General features: G+C 43.0%; 1 protein-coding gene across 1 annotated transcript in view; it reads left to right on the top strand.

Annotated features, from left to right (window-relative positions):
* NAA20 (N-alpha-acetyltransferase 20, NatB catalytic subunit) overlaps nucleotides 1–10,824 on the top strand; it is a 13,180-nt gene extending 2,356 nt beyond the window's left edge. Inside the window, exons 2-6 of the mRNA XM_039330219.1 lie at nucleotides 4,189–4,213; nucleotides 4,936–5,026; nucleotides 6,550–6,685; nucleotides 8,495–8,640; nucleotides 10,443–10,824. Coding sequence (XP_039186153.1) covers nucleotides 4,189–4,213; nucleotides 4,936–5,026; nucleotides 6,550–6,685; nucleotides 8,495–8,640; nucleotides 10,443–10,528 — 484 coding nt within the window. The 3' untranslated portion in view covers nucleotides 10,529–10,824. The remainder of the gene's footprint in view (nucleotides 1–4,188; nucleotides 4,214–4,935; nucleotides 5,027–6,549; nucleotides 6,686–8,494; nucleotides 8,641–10,442) is intronic.
* The last annotated feature ends 5,003 nt before the right edge of the window (nucleotides 10,825–15,827 follow it).

Consider the following 15,827-nt stretch of genomic DNA (forward strand, 5'->3'; position numbering starts at 1 on the left):
ATATATATATATATATATATATATATATATTATATAATATATTATATATATATGTTGCCAAGGACCACTTCCATATATAAATATATAATAGATTACTATATATATATTAATAATTATATATGTTGGCAAGGACCCACACACACACACCACACCCACAATAGTACTATATATATATATCTATATATATATATATTTGTTTTCTGAGGTTTTCGCAGGTATTTGTATGTAGGTCTTTGGTGTTCGGGTTTTCTCCCGCGTAAAATTGGAAGTGTCTTGGCGACGTTTCGACGAAGTCCCATTCGTCATCTTCAGGCTGGTGTTTTCAGCTTCGTGCTTCGAGCAGCAATGTGTGGTCTTAGCTGTTTCTTCCTTTTAACTGCCAGTGGGGGTATGAACTGATTGGGTGGGAGCTTGGCTGTGTTCTGATTGGGTGGAGGTGTGTTTTGATTGGTTAGGGGCTTGGCTGTGCTCTGATTGGCTGGGGGGTTGGCTGTGGATTGGCTGGGGGTTGGCTGTGCTCTGATTGGCTGGGGGAGTGTTCTGTTTGGTTGTGCTCAGGTTAGTCTGAGTTGCAGAGGGGTTTAAGATTTTGGGCTGCCTTGCTATTTTTTGGCTTCGCCTTTGTGGTCGTGCCTCCTCTTCATGGAGGGTGTCAGTTTGCTTCATGTTTGGATTGGAGGGGTTTAAAGTGGCTAATGGATTCCATAGAAATAAGATTACAAACCTAATCCAAAAAGAAACCCCCACTAAAATCCAAGACAAAGAACAAGAAAACGGCAAAGCCCTCCTCCCATACATAAAAGGCACCACAGACAGAATCAGTAAGATCCTCCATAAACACAACATCAAAACAGCATTCTGCACAAACAGAAAAATATCCACCATCCTTAGAAACCCCAAAGATAAAATTGAATTAGAAAATCAAGGAGTATACGAAATCCCATGCACCACTTGTCCCACCACATACATCGGACAAACCAACAGAAGAATAAGTGCACGCATTGAAGAACATAAGAACTCAGTCAAAAAAGAGGAACCAACATCTTCCCTGGTCCAACACCTTAAAGCCACAGGACATGAAATTGACTTTAAAAATACCAGAACCATTGCCAAAAGTGAACATTTTAATAACAGAATAATCAGAGAAGCCATCGAGATAGAAAAACGCCCACACAGCATGAACAAGCGAGATGATACCTCCCGCCTACCAGCCATTTGGAAACCCGCCCTTATTGACAAACGACTCCCTAACACAAAAAATGATACCAGACCCACACTCACAAAAACCACACAGGATGTCACCACCACACATCCACGCAAAAAACAAACCCAAAGCCACACCGATGATGAGGCACGACCACAAACCAGAAGCCAGACCACAGCTGCATCATTAGCCACTTTAAACCCCTCCAATCCATACATGAAGCAAACTGACACCCTCCATGAAGAGGAGGCACGACCACGAACGCGAAGCCAAAAAATAGCAAGGCAGCCCAAAATCTTAAACCCCTCTGCAACTCAGACTAACCTGAGCACAACCAAACAGAACACTCCCCCAGCCAATCAGAGCACAGCCAACCCCCCAGCCAATCAGAGCACAGCCAACCCCCCAGCCAATCAGAGCACAGCCACGCCCCTAACCAATCAGAACACACCTCCACCCAATCAGAACACAGCCAAGCTCCCACCCAATCAGTTCATACCCCCACTGGCAGTTAAAAGGAATAAACAGCTAAGACCACACATTGCTGCTCAAAGCACGAAGCTGAAAACACCAGCCTGAAGATGACGAATGGGACTTCGTCGAAACGTTGCCAAGACACTTCCAATTTTACGCGGGAGAAAACCCGAACAACCAAAGACCTATATATATATATATATATATATATATATATATATAGGTTTAAAGTGGCTAATGATGCAGCTGTGGTCTGGCTTCTGGTTTGTGGTCGTGCCTCATCATCGGTGTATATATATAAAATTTATATAAAATACAATATATATATATATTATATATTTTATATATATATATATTATATAATATATATATAATATAAATATATATAATATAATATATATAAATATATATAAAATTTGGATTGCTAACAAAGAATTAAGGGAGAATGGAATAGTCCATTCTCCCTTAATTCTTTGTTAGCAATCCAAATTTAAAAAAAATATAAATGATGTCGCAGTTGCGACTGCTGCCTGTGGATGGCTCTAGATTGAGCTGATACAGGCAAAAGATTTCTTTCTCCCATATATAGATATATATATATATACTGTAAAAATCTGAGTCCCAGGTATATTTATTTGTAAAGAAGACATACTGATCTCCGGGACAGATAATTTTATTATGCATAATAATTTTATTATGCATAATAAAATTCTCTGTCCCGGAGATCAGTATGTCTTCTTTACAAATATATCTATATCTCTCTATCTCTCTATCTCTCTCTCTATCTATCTATCTATCTATCTATCTATCTATCTATCTATCTATCTATCTATCCATCTACCTACCTACCTACCTACCTACCTACCTACCTATATATATCTATGTATATATATTACAGTACATTTATCATTATATTTATAAACATAAATATATACTATACATACATAAAGTATAAAAATAATAATTATAAAAAAGAAAACCCAACAAACTCCAAGGGGAGTTTCCGTGGAAAACTAGGCCTTTTTCTGCCATCAGGTTACTATGTTTCTATGAGGAGCTTTCTAGAATTAAAGAAGGGCCTGCTTTATTTTTTCCTTATTTATTGATTAAAGTTATATGCTTTCCCCCTATCCACCGACTCTTGCTTGTGACAAGTGGGCGGTGTTCCCTTGAATGGCTCACATTGCTTATTTCTTGAAGTGTGAACGATAGTTTCCATTCTATTTCAACTCAGTCGTCCTGTTTCCCGGAGTGGAGTTTGGATATAACACAGTGTATTTTAATTTCTTAAATAGCTACAATCTCATAGAGTCATGTCAGCTTTTGAGGAGGGTGTGGATGGGCCGAAGGATGGAGAAGGAAATCGCACCTGTGGCCCTTCTTGTTTTCGCTTTAACAAACCCCCCCCCCCAGAAAAACCCAGCTTTTCCAAACACCCTCCCTGTCGTTGGCTATGAGGCAATCCTAGAATGATGGAGTTGGAAAGGAGCATGAGATCATCTAGTCCAGTGGTTCTCAACCTGTGTGTCGGGACCCCATTTGGGGTCGAACGGCCATTTCACGGGGATCGCCAAACAACGCAGTCCGCCATTTCCCCCCCCCCCTTTTCCTTGGCTGTGCTACTCCCTTTTATTCTCTTGGCTTTTGAAAGCCAATAGAAGAGACTCTCTTGAATAGAGTCTAATTCTATTGGCTTTCAAAAGCCAGTAGGAATTGTCCAGGCTGTCTCTGCCCTGCTGAGCCCGCCAAAAGTCCCATTCTGCAAACGGTGCTGCACCAGCTGAGTAGTCCTCGACTTATGACCATTTGAGTAGTTCTCGACTTACGACCGGTTGGGGGTCGCGGCATTAAAAAGGTTGAGAACCACTGATCTAGTCCAACCCTTTGTATTGTGCAGAGACCAGTTAAACCTTCATGAGAGGTGGCCACCCAGCTACATCTTGAAAACCTTGAGCGAATTTTATCATCCGGAAGATTTCCCTTTTTTATTTATGTATTTGCACACACACAATATACGCACACAAAAACCAGGCATAGGAGTAGCCCATGTGTGCCTGGCTGAGGAAATCTGGGAGTATACTACTACTATTACTACTACTACTACTACTACTACTACTACTACTAATAATAATAATAATAATAATAAAAAGTTGGAAGGGACCTTGGAGGTCATCAAGTCCAACCCCCTGCTCAGGCAGGAAACCCTACCATTTCGGACAAATGGCTGTCCAGTCTCTTCTTGAAAACTTCCAGTGTTGGAGCATTCACCGCTTCTGGAGGCAGGTTGTTCCACTGGTCAATTGTCCTCACTGTTAGGAAGTTTCTCCTTAATTCCAGGTTGCTTCTCTCCTTGATAGGTTCCCATCCCTTGCTTCTTGTCCTGCCTTCAGGTGCTTCGGAGAATAGCTTGCTCCCCCCTCTTCTTTGGGTCAGCCCCTCCAATACTGGAATGCTGCTATCGTGTTCCCCCTGGTCCTTCTAATTTATATTGTTATTCTTGTTTTCCACAGCAACTTGGATCCCCTGACGGAGACTGTATCTTTTTAAAACTTCGGATTGAAGACATTAATGTTCCTAGCTGGGATTTTTGCGTACATTATTCAGGAGTTGCAGTGACTCCCCAACACCCTGCAGGTGTTTCTCTCTGTGGATTTTGATCGTGGGAATATAATAGAATATAATGGAAGAAGCACACCCAGTATGGGAACAACAGCAGCTTAATCTGTAGTTGCCTATTTAACATTCTGGAATGCGATGGCTTCTTTCATAGGTTGATCATGAGGGTGTTGCTACCAGGCAGAACTAGTGGAGTTGTGGAGTGATTCTCATATTATTATTATTAATAATAATAATAATAATAATACCTTACTAGGAACTGCTTCCATCCTGCGACGATATCTGTAATACCATCAAACATCCACATCTGCCTATCCCAGGTCCTGGGTAAGGACTCGATAGGTAGACAAAATGCCAAATCCAGTCTGAACATCTGGCTGACTGTGCGATGATCCATAGTAATAATAATAAAGTTGGAAGGGACCTTGGAGGTCATCTAGTCTAACCCCCTGCTCAGGTAGGAAACCCTACACCATTTCAGACAAATGCCTGTCCAGTTTCTTTTTAAAAACTTCCAGTGTTGGAGCATTCACCGCTTCTGCAGGCAGGTGGTTCATGTTTTGTTTTTTGGTGATGCATAGTTTCTTCTTGAATGCCCCATTGGTCGAGATGAACTTTCCTTAACATAAAACCCTTCATAGTATGGAATTCCATTTTACTTGCAGTACTTGGCTCACTGGCCAGAGTACTTCATTGTGGCAGAAGCCCCCGGGGGAGAGCTGATGGGCTACAGTGAGTACACTAGAGTGTCTTTCTTTTTTTCTGTCTGGACTCTTCAGACCTGAACATACAGGTATTCCTTGACCAGGGGTAGGCAACCTTGGCTCTTTTCTGACTGGTGGACTTCAACTCCCAGAATTCATAAGCCGGCCATGCTGAGGGGAAAGGGAGAGGTTTCCAAGCTGAGTTAGGCTGGCTCAGGAATTCTGGGAGTTGAAGTCCACGAGTCATGAAGGGGGCCATAGTTCCCCCATGCTGGCTCAGGAATTCTGGGAGTTGAAGTCCACCAGTCATAAAAGAGCCAAGATTGCCTACCCCTGTTTTTGAGCAACGACTAATGGAGTGAACCCATGATTTGGGTTGTGCCCGATTTTACAACCTTTTTTGGGGGGTAGTCGTTAAGCGAACCTGGCAATTGTAAAGTGAACACAGTGGTCATTAAGGGGAAGTATTTGCCAGATCCTGCAAGTGCCAGTGTCAGGAAGAAAAAAATGTCATTAATTGTGGTCACGTGATCCCAGGATGCTGTAAATCCAGGTTGGTTGCGAAGCAGACAAAAGGGGAAGTGGACATTAGGATTTTAAATCCAGGTCAACATTCCCCTTTTGCGGGGGGGGGGGTATCCTAAGTTTGAATGGTTGCTAAGCAATGGACCGTAAGTCGAGGACTAAGCTATGGGCTGGTGATAACTGAAGCTTTTGATCAGTTACAAAGATCCCACTGACGACGTGGACTGAAATTTTAATGAAGATTTTCAAACAATAACATATAGGTTGTCCTTAACTTATGACCACAGTTGAGCCCCAGATTTCCGTTGCTAAGCAAGACAATTGAAGCGAATTTTGTCTCCTTTTATCACCTTCCCACCGTTGTTGAGTGAATCACTGCAGTTAAATGAATGACATGGTTGTTAAGTGAATCCGGCTTCCCCCACTGACTTTGCTTGCCAGAAGGTTGCAAGAGGGGGTCACATGACCCTGGGACGCTGCAACAGTCATAAGTACAAGCCAGTTGCCAAGTGTCCGAATTTTGATCACACGATCGTGGAGACCGCAAAGGTCATAGATGGGAAAAACGGTCGTAAGTCCCTTTTTTTAGTGCTGTCGTAACTTTGAACCATCCCTAAGTAAACTGTTGTAAACTGAGGACTAGCTGTATCATTTGCACTTTGGCTGTGAACTTGAGACATGTTTCCTTAGGGCGCATCTGTAGTGAAATGTCTTTTTTTCCTCTCTGCTGGAATAAGAAACTGCTAAAGAACTGTAATAGTAATAGTAGTAAAGTTGGAAGGGACCTTGGAGGTCATCTAGTCCAACCCCCTGCTCGGGCAGGAAACCCTACGCTATTTCGGACAAATGGCTGTCCAGTCTCTTCTTAAAAACTTCCAGTGTTGGAGCATTTACTGCTTCTGGAGGCAAGCTGTTCCACTGATTAATTGTTCTCACTGTCAGGAAGTTTCTCCTTAGTTCTAGGTTGCTTCTCTCCGAATTAAAGATCGGCCGCAGCTTTTCTGTCAGATGATCTTTTCTTTGCAGTCATGGGAAAAGCTGAAGGATCCGTGGCCAGGGAAGAGTGGCATGGCCACGTCACCGCGCTCTCGGTGGCCCCTGAGTTCCGCCGGTTGGGGCTGGCTGCTAAACTGATGGAGCTGCTGGAGGAAATCTCCGAAAGGTAGGGGTGGTTTTGTGAGCGAACATACCGGCGGAGCCCTTAGGGAAGGGTGGACTGGAGCAAAATCCTCATTACCAACGTTCAGTTTCGGGAACTGGTCTGGTTACTTTGGAATCGGACAGAAAGAGATCACAAAAATCTGGAGGACAGTCGTATTTTGTTTTTAATGCTGCAGCTTGGGAGTTCTGTGGGATTCTTAAAAATAGATGATGGCATAAGGATAGAATAGAATAGAATAGAATAGAATAGAATAGAATAGAATAGATAGATAGATAGATAGATAGATAGATAGACAGACAGACAGACAGACAGACAGACAGACAGATAGAGGTAGGTAGATAGGTAGTTAGATTAAACCAGTGGTTCTCAACCTGTGGGTTGGGACCCCATTTGGGGTTGAACGACCATTTCACGGGGGTCGCCAAACAAGGTTGTCCACCATTTTTCCCCCCTTTTCTTTGGCCACGCCCCTGGTACCCGGTGATGTATAAGTGGTTGGGGGTCACCACAACATGGGGAACTGTATTATGGGGTGGTGGCATTAGAAAGGTTGAGAACCACTGGATTAGACAGATATTAGAGATACAGATATAGATAGATAGACAGATTAGAGAGACAAATATAATTAGGTAGGTTGGTAGGTACATAGATAGATAGATAGACAGACAGAGACAGATAGATTAGAGAGACAGAAATATAATTAGGTAGGTAGGTAGATAGGTAGGTAGATAGAGGTAGGTAGATAGGTAGTTAGATTAGACAGAGATATTAGAGATACAGATAGAGATAGAGATAGACAGACAGATTAGAGAGACAAATATAATTAGGTAGGTAGGTAGATAGACAGAGATTAGAGAGACAGAAATATAATTAGGTAGGTAGGTAGATTAGATAGATAGATAGATAGATTAGAGAGAGGTACAGATATAAATAAATAGATTAGAGAGAGAGATCGAAAGATAGATATAGATAGAAATAATAGAGATTAGAGAGAGAGAGAGAGATAGATAATAGAGAGAGACAGATAGAAATATAGGTAGGTAGATAGATAGATAGATAGATAGATAGATAGATAGATAGAGATAGATAGATAGACAGACAGATAGATAGATAGATCGATAGAGCATCGTTTTCAATCATTTAAACAATTACATAGTTGCAGAAAGCAAGTTTAAATAATACAGTAGGCCAAAGTGCTTTTAAGTGTAAAAGAGCTGGTGAATCTTTGCATTTATGGGTGGATTTTATAGCAATAAGAAAAATGACCGTTCATGATAAGAGCTAATTGTAATAAAAAAACATATTCATGTGAAATGTGCAGACATAGATTACTTCTCATTGTAACTTGAGTGCTCTTAATTTTTCCTTGTATTTTTTTTTTTTGTATTTTAAGCCAGAATATAGGAGAACATTCATTAAAACATTAATTGCGAGCAGCGTAGTGGCCTAGAGGCGAAGATGCTGGCCTCCCACTCGGAAGGTTGAGAATTCAATCTCAGGCAGCGACAGATGTTTCTCTCTGGGCCCAACGAGGAAATATCTGCTGTGAACTCCGAATAGGGATCAGGAAGGGCACCCAGCCAGCAAATGCTCAGCTCCACTCAAGTCACCCCGATAAAAGAAAAAAAAAAGAGAGAACATTAATCCAATTGTTTTCTAGCGAGGGAATCTACCTACAATTCTTATCTGTGCAAAAGCAGATCCAGTTTGACATTTACGTAGCACTGTACTTTTTTTCATATAACAATGTGTAATCTTAATGTTGCTCTGACTGTCTCCTTAACCTTCTGTTTTTCTTTCTCGGTGAAGAAAGGGTGGATTTTTTGTGGATCTCTTTGTGAGAGTATCCAATCAGGTTGCGGTGAACATGTACAAGCAACTGGGCTACAGTGTGTACAGAACAGTGTTAGAGTACTACTCAGCCAGCAGTGGAGAACCGGATGAAGATGCATATGGTAAGTGTGTGGATTTTCAGCGCTAAAGGGTATTTGGGATAAACACGATGTCGGGTGTAAAGAACTAGGAACACTCGCTGACTTCAAAGCACCGGAGAGTTTATTGTTGCTACTTACACACAAGAACCTGGTTAACTAACAATCAAAGCTAAATGAATGAATGAACCTTTATTATCAAAGTACAACATGTATACAATGAGGTTGGCTGAGCCTCCCTCCTTGCCCCCCCACCACACGGTGACAACAAACAAAATTGCTGCTAGATAAGGGGGATTTTGGGGGGGGGGGCTGGTGGTTATTCTTTTGTGAGATCGCAAAGATTCCAAACTGATGACCCGTTTAACCCTGCCATCCAGCTCAGCCTGTTCGTCTCCTACAGAGGAATGACATCAATTCCAATTTTCAAAAATGTCTTTATTTCTACTGTATTGTTTAAAATTCTTATGCAGAAAAAATCCTGCCAAGCTATACATTTCTTTTTTTTTGTTTTCAAAAGGTTTAATTTATTCAAAAAAGATTAAAGTACAAAGCACCAAAATATTACAAAACACAAAAGAAAAAAATACAACAAAAAAGACATTAGCAAAAAAGTATCTTAAAAAAAAACCCTCTAAAACAAACACCTAACGTCCTCCGTCGTTGAATGCTGATTGGCATAATATAGCAATTTTAGTTTTCCACCTCCTGCAAAACAGGCCAAAGAAAGGTCAAATTGTTAAGCTACGAAATCTACTTAACAAATTGTTCACCTGTCACCTATAAACTGTATTAATAAACAAAATGGTTAACAGTAAAAATGATAGTAATGAACTTATTATGTAAAAGTACAAGAATAAACTATAATAAACGATGAACTATATATCTCTTACATTTTATATTTTGATAAATAGCTTAAAGCCAGGGGTCTAAACTTAGCACAGAATTCCATATATATACATTTATCTATAACAGTGTTTCTCAACCTTGACAATTTTAAGGCATGTGGACTTCAACTCCCAGAATTCCACAGCCAGCGATGCTGGCTGTGGAATTCTGGGAGTTGAAGTCCACTTGCCTTAAAATTGTCAAGGTTGAGAAACACTGATATAATTCAAATTTCCAGAAAGATAAATCAAATGGCAGTTGAGGGGCAGAACAGATACGGGGAAAAAAATGAGCTTGTCAGACCAGCACAGAATTGGCGGGAAATGGATAATAATATCATGCCATATCCAATTTTACTCCAGATGTTGAGTTTTGAGCACCACTCCTATAACTCTTCATGGAACCCACAAGTAGTAAGACACAGAGGTGGTCCCCGACTTACAATGGTTCGCTTAGCGACCGTTCAAAGTTACAACAGCACTGAAAAACCGGACTTGGGTCTGGTTTTTACTCTTACGACCACGGCAGTGTCCCTGTGCTCTAAATTCAGACGCTTGGCAACCGACTCGTATTTATGACGGGTGGCAGGATCCCAGGGGTCAGATGATCCCTTTTTGTGACCTTCTGACAAGCAGAGTCACTGAACAACCACGTCACTAACTGAACTGCACTTAACTGTGGCAAGAGTCATAATGTGGGGCAAACGTATCCCGAATTTTGTTAGCAGCCGGAATTTTGAGCTCAATTTGGTCGTAAGTTGGGGATTACCCTGGGGTCAGGTCTTTAATAACTCCCTGAACCTCCTCAGGATGGAAATTGTGTGGATGTTTGAGGAAAATCTCATTCCAGAAGGTTGATAGCTGTTGCAGCTTCCCTGGACTTTATAAATTGCAGGTTGTGTTACTAATTTGTATTTTGTTCCTTTTTTTTTTTTACAGACATGAGGAAAGCCCTGTCAAGAGATAAAGAGAAGAAATCAATTATACCGTTACCACATCCTGTCAGACCAGAAGATATTGAATAAGTCGATTCTGCGGTTGCTGTAAAATAGATCGAGAATAAAAACCTGTAGATAAATGGGAACAATCAGGATATCTTTAATGCAACTGGAAGCTTTGGAAGAAAAAGAGAGAGAGAGAGAGTATACGTAAATATCAAACGTTTTCACTTTTAGCCTGCGCTTCTAAATCTCGTAATGCCCACACACACACACCCCCCAAAGCCAGAAACAATCTTATAACTTCCATATTTCTCACGATTCGGTTTTAAAAAATATTAATAAACCCAAAGGCCTCATTTCTAAGAAGGCAGGACTGCTAACGTTTTACCTTGTCGTGGAATTTTTTGCGTGAGTTTAATCAAATTAAAAAAAGCAAATCTTAAGTACGGTATTATGTTTGGAAAAAAAATACTCGTTTTAAAAAATGAGGAGTTCAAATTGCAAAAATAAAAAGGCAAAAATGACACAACACTGGAGGATTTGAAGAAGAGACTGGACAGCCATTTGTCTGAAATGGTATAGGGTTTCCTGCCTGAGCAGGGGGTTGGGTTAGATGACCTCCAAGGTCCCTTCCAATTCTGTTATTCTGCAAGGGTCTCCTGGTTGAGCAGGGGGTTGGACTAGAAGACCTCCAAGGTCCCTTCCAGCTCTGTTATTCTGTTACAATACAGTAAGGGGGGAAAGAAGGGAGGAAACACATCACACCACAGTTTTCCCTCTGCAAACAAATTAGGGTTTGGCATCGTCCAGGTTTTGGGGACTATAAGCCCCCATATTTCCATATTAGTGGTGATGCTGGCTTATTCAACACCTTGAAGGCAGCCAAGGGGAATACCCCCCCCCCCTCTTGTATGCTCTTGATTGTCCTAGGTCAGGGGTAGACAACCTTGGCTCTTTTATGACTGGTGGACTTCAACTCCCAGAATTCCTGAGCCAGCATGGGGGAAACTATGGCCCCCTCATGACTCGTGGACTTCAACTCCCAGAATTCCTGAGCCAGCGTGGGGGAATTATGGCTCCCTTGATGACTGGTGGACTTCAACCCCCAGAATTCCTGAGCCAACATGGCTCAGCTTGGAAACCTCTTTCCCCTCATCATGGCTGGCTCAGGAATTCTGGGAGTTGAAGTCCACGAGTCATAAAAGAGCCAAGGTGGCCTGCCTCTGGCCTAGGCCTAGGCTGCTTCATGACTCGTGGACTTCAACTCCCAGAATTCCTGAGCCAGCATGGCTCAGCTTGGAAACCTCTCCTTTTCCCTTCAGCATGGCTGGCTCAGGAATTCTGGGAGTTGAAGTCCATGAGTCATAAAAGAGCCCAGGTTGCCTACCCCTGTCCTGGGTGGAAGTAAAACAAAAACAAAAACCAGAATGCACCTGGAGGCACCTTGAAAGCCTTTAGTAACAACCCAGGCAGAGCTCTGAACTACAGATAGTCCTCGGCTTTGTGAGAAGTCTTCATCCTGGTTCATCCAAGCAGGGAATAAATAGGCAACATGGAGACTGCTTTGGGAAGAAGGTTACAGTTTATTGAAGAAGCAGAAAGATGGTCCTTGCAGGAAAGAGCAGAGGAGAGGAAAGAGATTGAGCACATGGGCAGTAGGTTTTATACCCCCTCTAGTCTTGTTTGGAATAGTTTCCTGTTCCTGTGGCATGAACCTTGAGGCTGTTTCTGAGTGTTTGTCTAGGCCTTGATATCTGTGGTTTAATCCTATTATCATATCCTGCTTCCCAGGGGATGGGGCTAATGACTCCTAGAGTTTGAGTGGGGTATGCAGATCTTCTCTTAGTCTTCTTGAGTGCTCTGGCTTCAACTTTCTGATGGTTTTGCATCTGCATTTGTATGGGGCTAAAGTGTTGCTTGGGGTAGAGAGAGAGATTTGGGGCCAGGTTTGGTTTTTAAAAAAATCCTTTTGAGGAAAAATATATTTTTCTGCCCTTTTAATATTTCCTTCTCTGGGCTAACTTCCCTCAGCTTACAACAGTTCATTTAGTGACCGTTGAAAGTTGTGAGAGAAAAAAGTGACTTACGATGGCTTTTCACACTTACGACCGTTGCTTGCAGCCTCCCCTTTTGGTCACATGATCAAAATTCAGCTGCTTGGCAACGACTTGTATTTATGACAGTCGCGGTGTCCCGTGTGTGTGTGTGTGTGTCACATGATCCCCTTTTGCGACTTTCCGACAAGCCAATCCAACAAGGGAAGCTGAATCCACTTAAGCAACTCAACCGAGTTACTTAACAACTGCAGTGATTCCCTTAGCAACTGTGACAAGACAGGTCACAAGATGAGGTGAAATTCACTTAACGAACATCTTGCTTAGCGACAGAAACATTGGCCTCGGTTGTGGCCGTAAGCCGAGGACAACCTGTAATAATGTTATCGTCTGTGAAGCCCAAGGAATGGTGTTTGTACCATCTCCCTAACCCTGGTTTAGTACTGCTGTTGCACCATTTGGCCTTGGAGTGTAGTGTTGCTCAGTCTCCACAAGTTTAAACTATGTGGATAGCAACTCCCAGAATTGCTGGCTGGGGAATTCTGGTGTCAACGCTGCTAACGTTGGATGTTTTTACATTGACAACAGAGGGAAATGTAGCCATCTTTTTCCTTTCGTTTTTAGAGTTAGATCAGCGGTCTTCAACCTGTGGGTCGTGACCCCTTTGGGGGTCGAACAACCCTTTCACATGGGTCGCCTAAGACCATCGGAAAACACATATTTCCGATGGTCATAGGAACTGAGACACCGCTCCTCTATCCGTCTCCGCACGGCTTCGAGCTGGGGGCCGTTGCAGCGCCAGATTCGTTTCTGTCGAGCATCTCCTAAGGGAGGCTGCGCTGCTTCGCGGCCCTTTCCATGGAGGAGGTTGAACTAAACTCTGCCGGCGCTGTCACCCTCTTGGCTCTCGCTCTCTCCCTCTCTTTCCCCGTCTGGGCGCTTCTCCAACCAGGCTGGGCAAAGCCGGCGGAGCGGCCTTCCTGCCCCCCCTCCCCGGCCAGCTGGAGCCGGGCAGGCTGGCGACCTTAGGAAGTGAGATGAGGACGGGCAAGGCGTGCTGAACCCCGGGCGCGGCGGGTGAGTGGGCGGCGTCGGTGCGTGCTTGGAGAGCCCTTAGGGTTGGGGGTCAGCACAACATGAGGAACTGTATTAAAGGGTTACAGCATTAGGAAGGTTGAGAATCACTGAGTTAGATGATGCTGGGAGGGGGGGATGTGAATTGAGAGTCCAGCTAGACCAGTGGTGGTGAACCTATGGCATGAGTGCCAGAGGCGGCACTCCTAGCCCTCTATGTGGGCACACACACACGCCGTCATCCCAGCCCCCCTCTCCCCGCAGCCCCCTCCACACCAGCAGCCCCCCTGGAGGAGAGTCACCCCCGGGTGCAGCCTGCGCGGAGCAGCGCAGCCAAGCACATGGCAGCTGGGCAGCAGATGATGCTGGAGGGTGCGGGCAGAGGGCATGACTAACATGGCACTGCAGGGCCACCTGGGTGATCTGAGGGTGGGCAGGGTGAGGGCGGGTGCAGGTGGGTGGAGCGGGGGCAGGCTGGGTTTTGGGCACTTGGTCTCTAAAAGTTTCGCCATCACTGAGCTAGACATAACAACACTGAACCTACAGTGAGAATCAAAGTTATTGAAATCAGAGCTGATAAAGAATTGGCGGGCAGGAGAGCTGGAGAGGAAACCTGGCTTCAAGCTAATTGGGGAATGTGATTTATGATTGTATTGGAGGAGGGAATTGTGCTTTGATACTAAGTGCCCAGGAGAAGGGAATTCAGTTTTTGGCTTCGATTAGGTAATCAAGGAGAGAAGCAACCTGGAACTAAGGAGAAACTTCCTGACAGAACAATTAACCAGTGGAACAATCTGCCTCCAGAAGCGGTGAACGCTGTAACACTGGAAGCTTTTAAGAAGAGACTGGACAGCCATTTGTCCGAAATGGTATAGGGTTTCCTGCCTGAGCAGGGGGTTGAACTAGATGACCTCCAAGGTCCCTTCCAAGTTTATTATTAAGTGCCGATATTATGCTACTCGAATAAAAGACCCTTTAAGGTAAACAATGCCTCGAAGTTCTTTTGAAGAGTTTCCTCTGTCGGAACCATGACATCTGGCAGTTGAAGTCCACCCAGCCTAAAGTTGCTGAGGTAGAGAAACACTGACCACATGAGCGTCCACCTGCACCCTTGCCCTGCCACGGCCATCTTAACTGTTCCACCTTGCTGTTCCCAGTTAGTTTTCTTCCTCTGTCTCTGGAGATTCTCCATTCTCCAGGTCAGAGTCGTCCCCAAGGTGCTTTTTCCAAAAGGCAACTGGACTTTCTTGGTTTTTTTTCTCCTGGTAAATGTTTTGCTTCTCATCCGGGCCTTCAGAATATACAACTATACAACTTCAGAACCGAAGAAGCTTCCTGGAATGAGGAGAAAAACGTCTTCAAGGAAAAACCAAGAAAGTCCAGTTGCCTTTTTTTTTTTTTTTTTTTTTTTAAAAAAGCACCTTTGGGTGTTCTTCCTCCTGTTCTGGTTCTCCATTCTTTCTGGGTTTCTCCATTGCTGACCGTTTCTCCTTGTTTGGAGAACAAACTAAATAGGAAAAGGACGTCCAGCTTTTCCTGAGGCAGGTAGAGGTGAAGGTGCTGGATCAGGATTGGGGGGGGGGGCAGGGTCTGTTCAACACCTTTTCTAGCCAAGGAAAGTCCCTGGAGATTATGAGCAATATATTATCTATCAAGCTATCATTTATCGCCTTTGCACTCTCTCTTTCTCATTCATCTATTATCTATCTCATATATCCTTTATCTAGCTTCATTATCTATCCCTTTATGTCCATCCATCCATATCCTTAAGTACCTGTATCTCTGTATCATTCCTTCCTTCCTCCCTCTAATATATCCTTTATCCAGCTTTATTATCTATCCCTTTATGTCCATCCAATCATCCATGTCTCTGTAACTCTTATCATTCATTCATTCATTATCTATGTAATATATCCTTTATCTAGCTTTATTATCTATCTCTTTGTCCATCCATCTATCTCTGTAACTATCTCTGTATCTCTGCATCTTTGATCTTTTTCCATTCTTCATTCATTCATTCATCATTTATCTATTATCTAATATATCCTTTATCTAGCTTTATTATCTATCTTTATCCATCTATCTATATCTCTGTAACTATCCCTGTATCTCTGCATCTCTGTATCTATCCATTCATTCATTCTATTATCTAATATATCCTTTATCTAGCTTTATCTATCCCTTTATGTCCATCCATCCATCCATTCATCCATCCATATCTCTGTAACTCTGTCTATCATTCATTCATCTATTAT

This window comes from Crotalus tigris, unplaced genomic scaffold (genome assembly GCF_016545835.1).
Source record: "Crotalus tigris isolate CLP2741 ecotype Arizona unplaced genomic scaffold, ASM1654583v1 scf7180000024426.654172153:694254, whole genome shotgun sequence".
In the NCBI taxonomy this organism is placed as follows: Eukaryota; Metazoa; Chordata; class Lepidosauria; order Squamata; family Viperidae; genus Crotalus; species Crotalus tigris.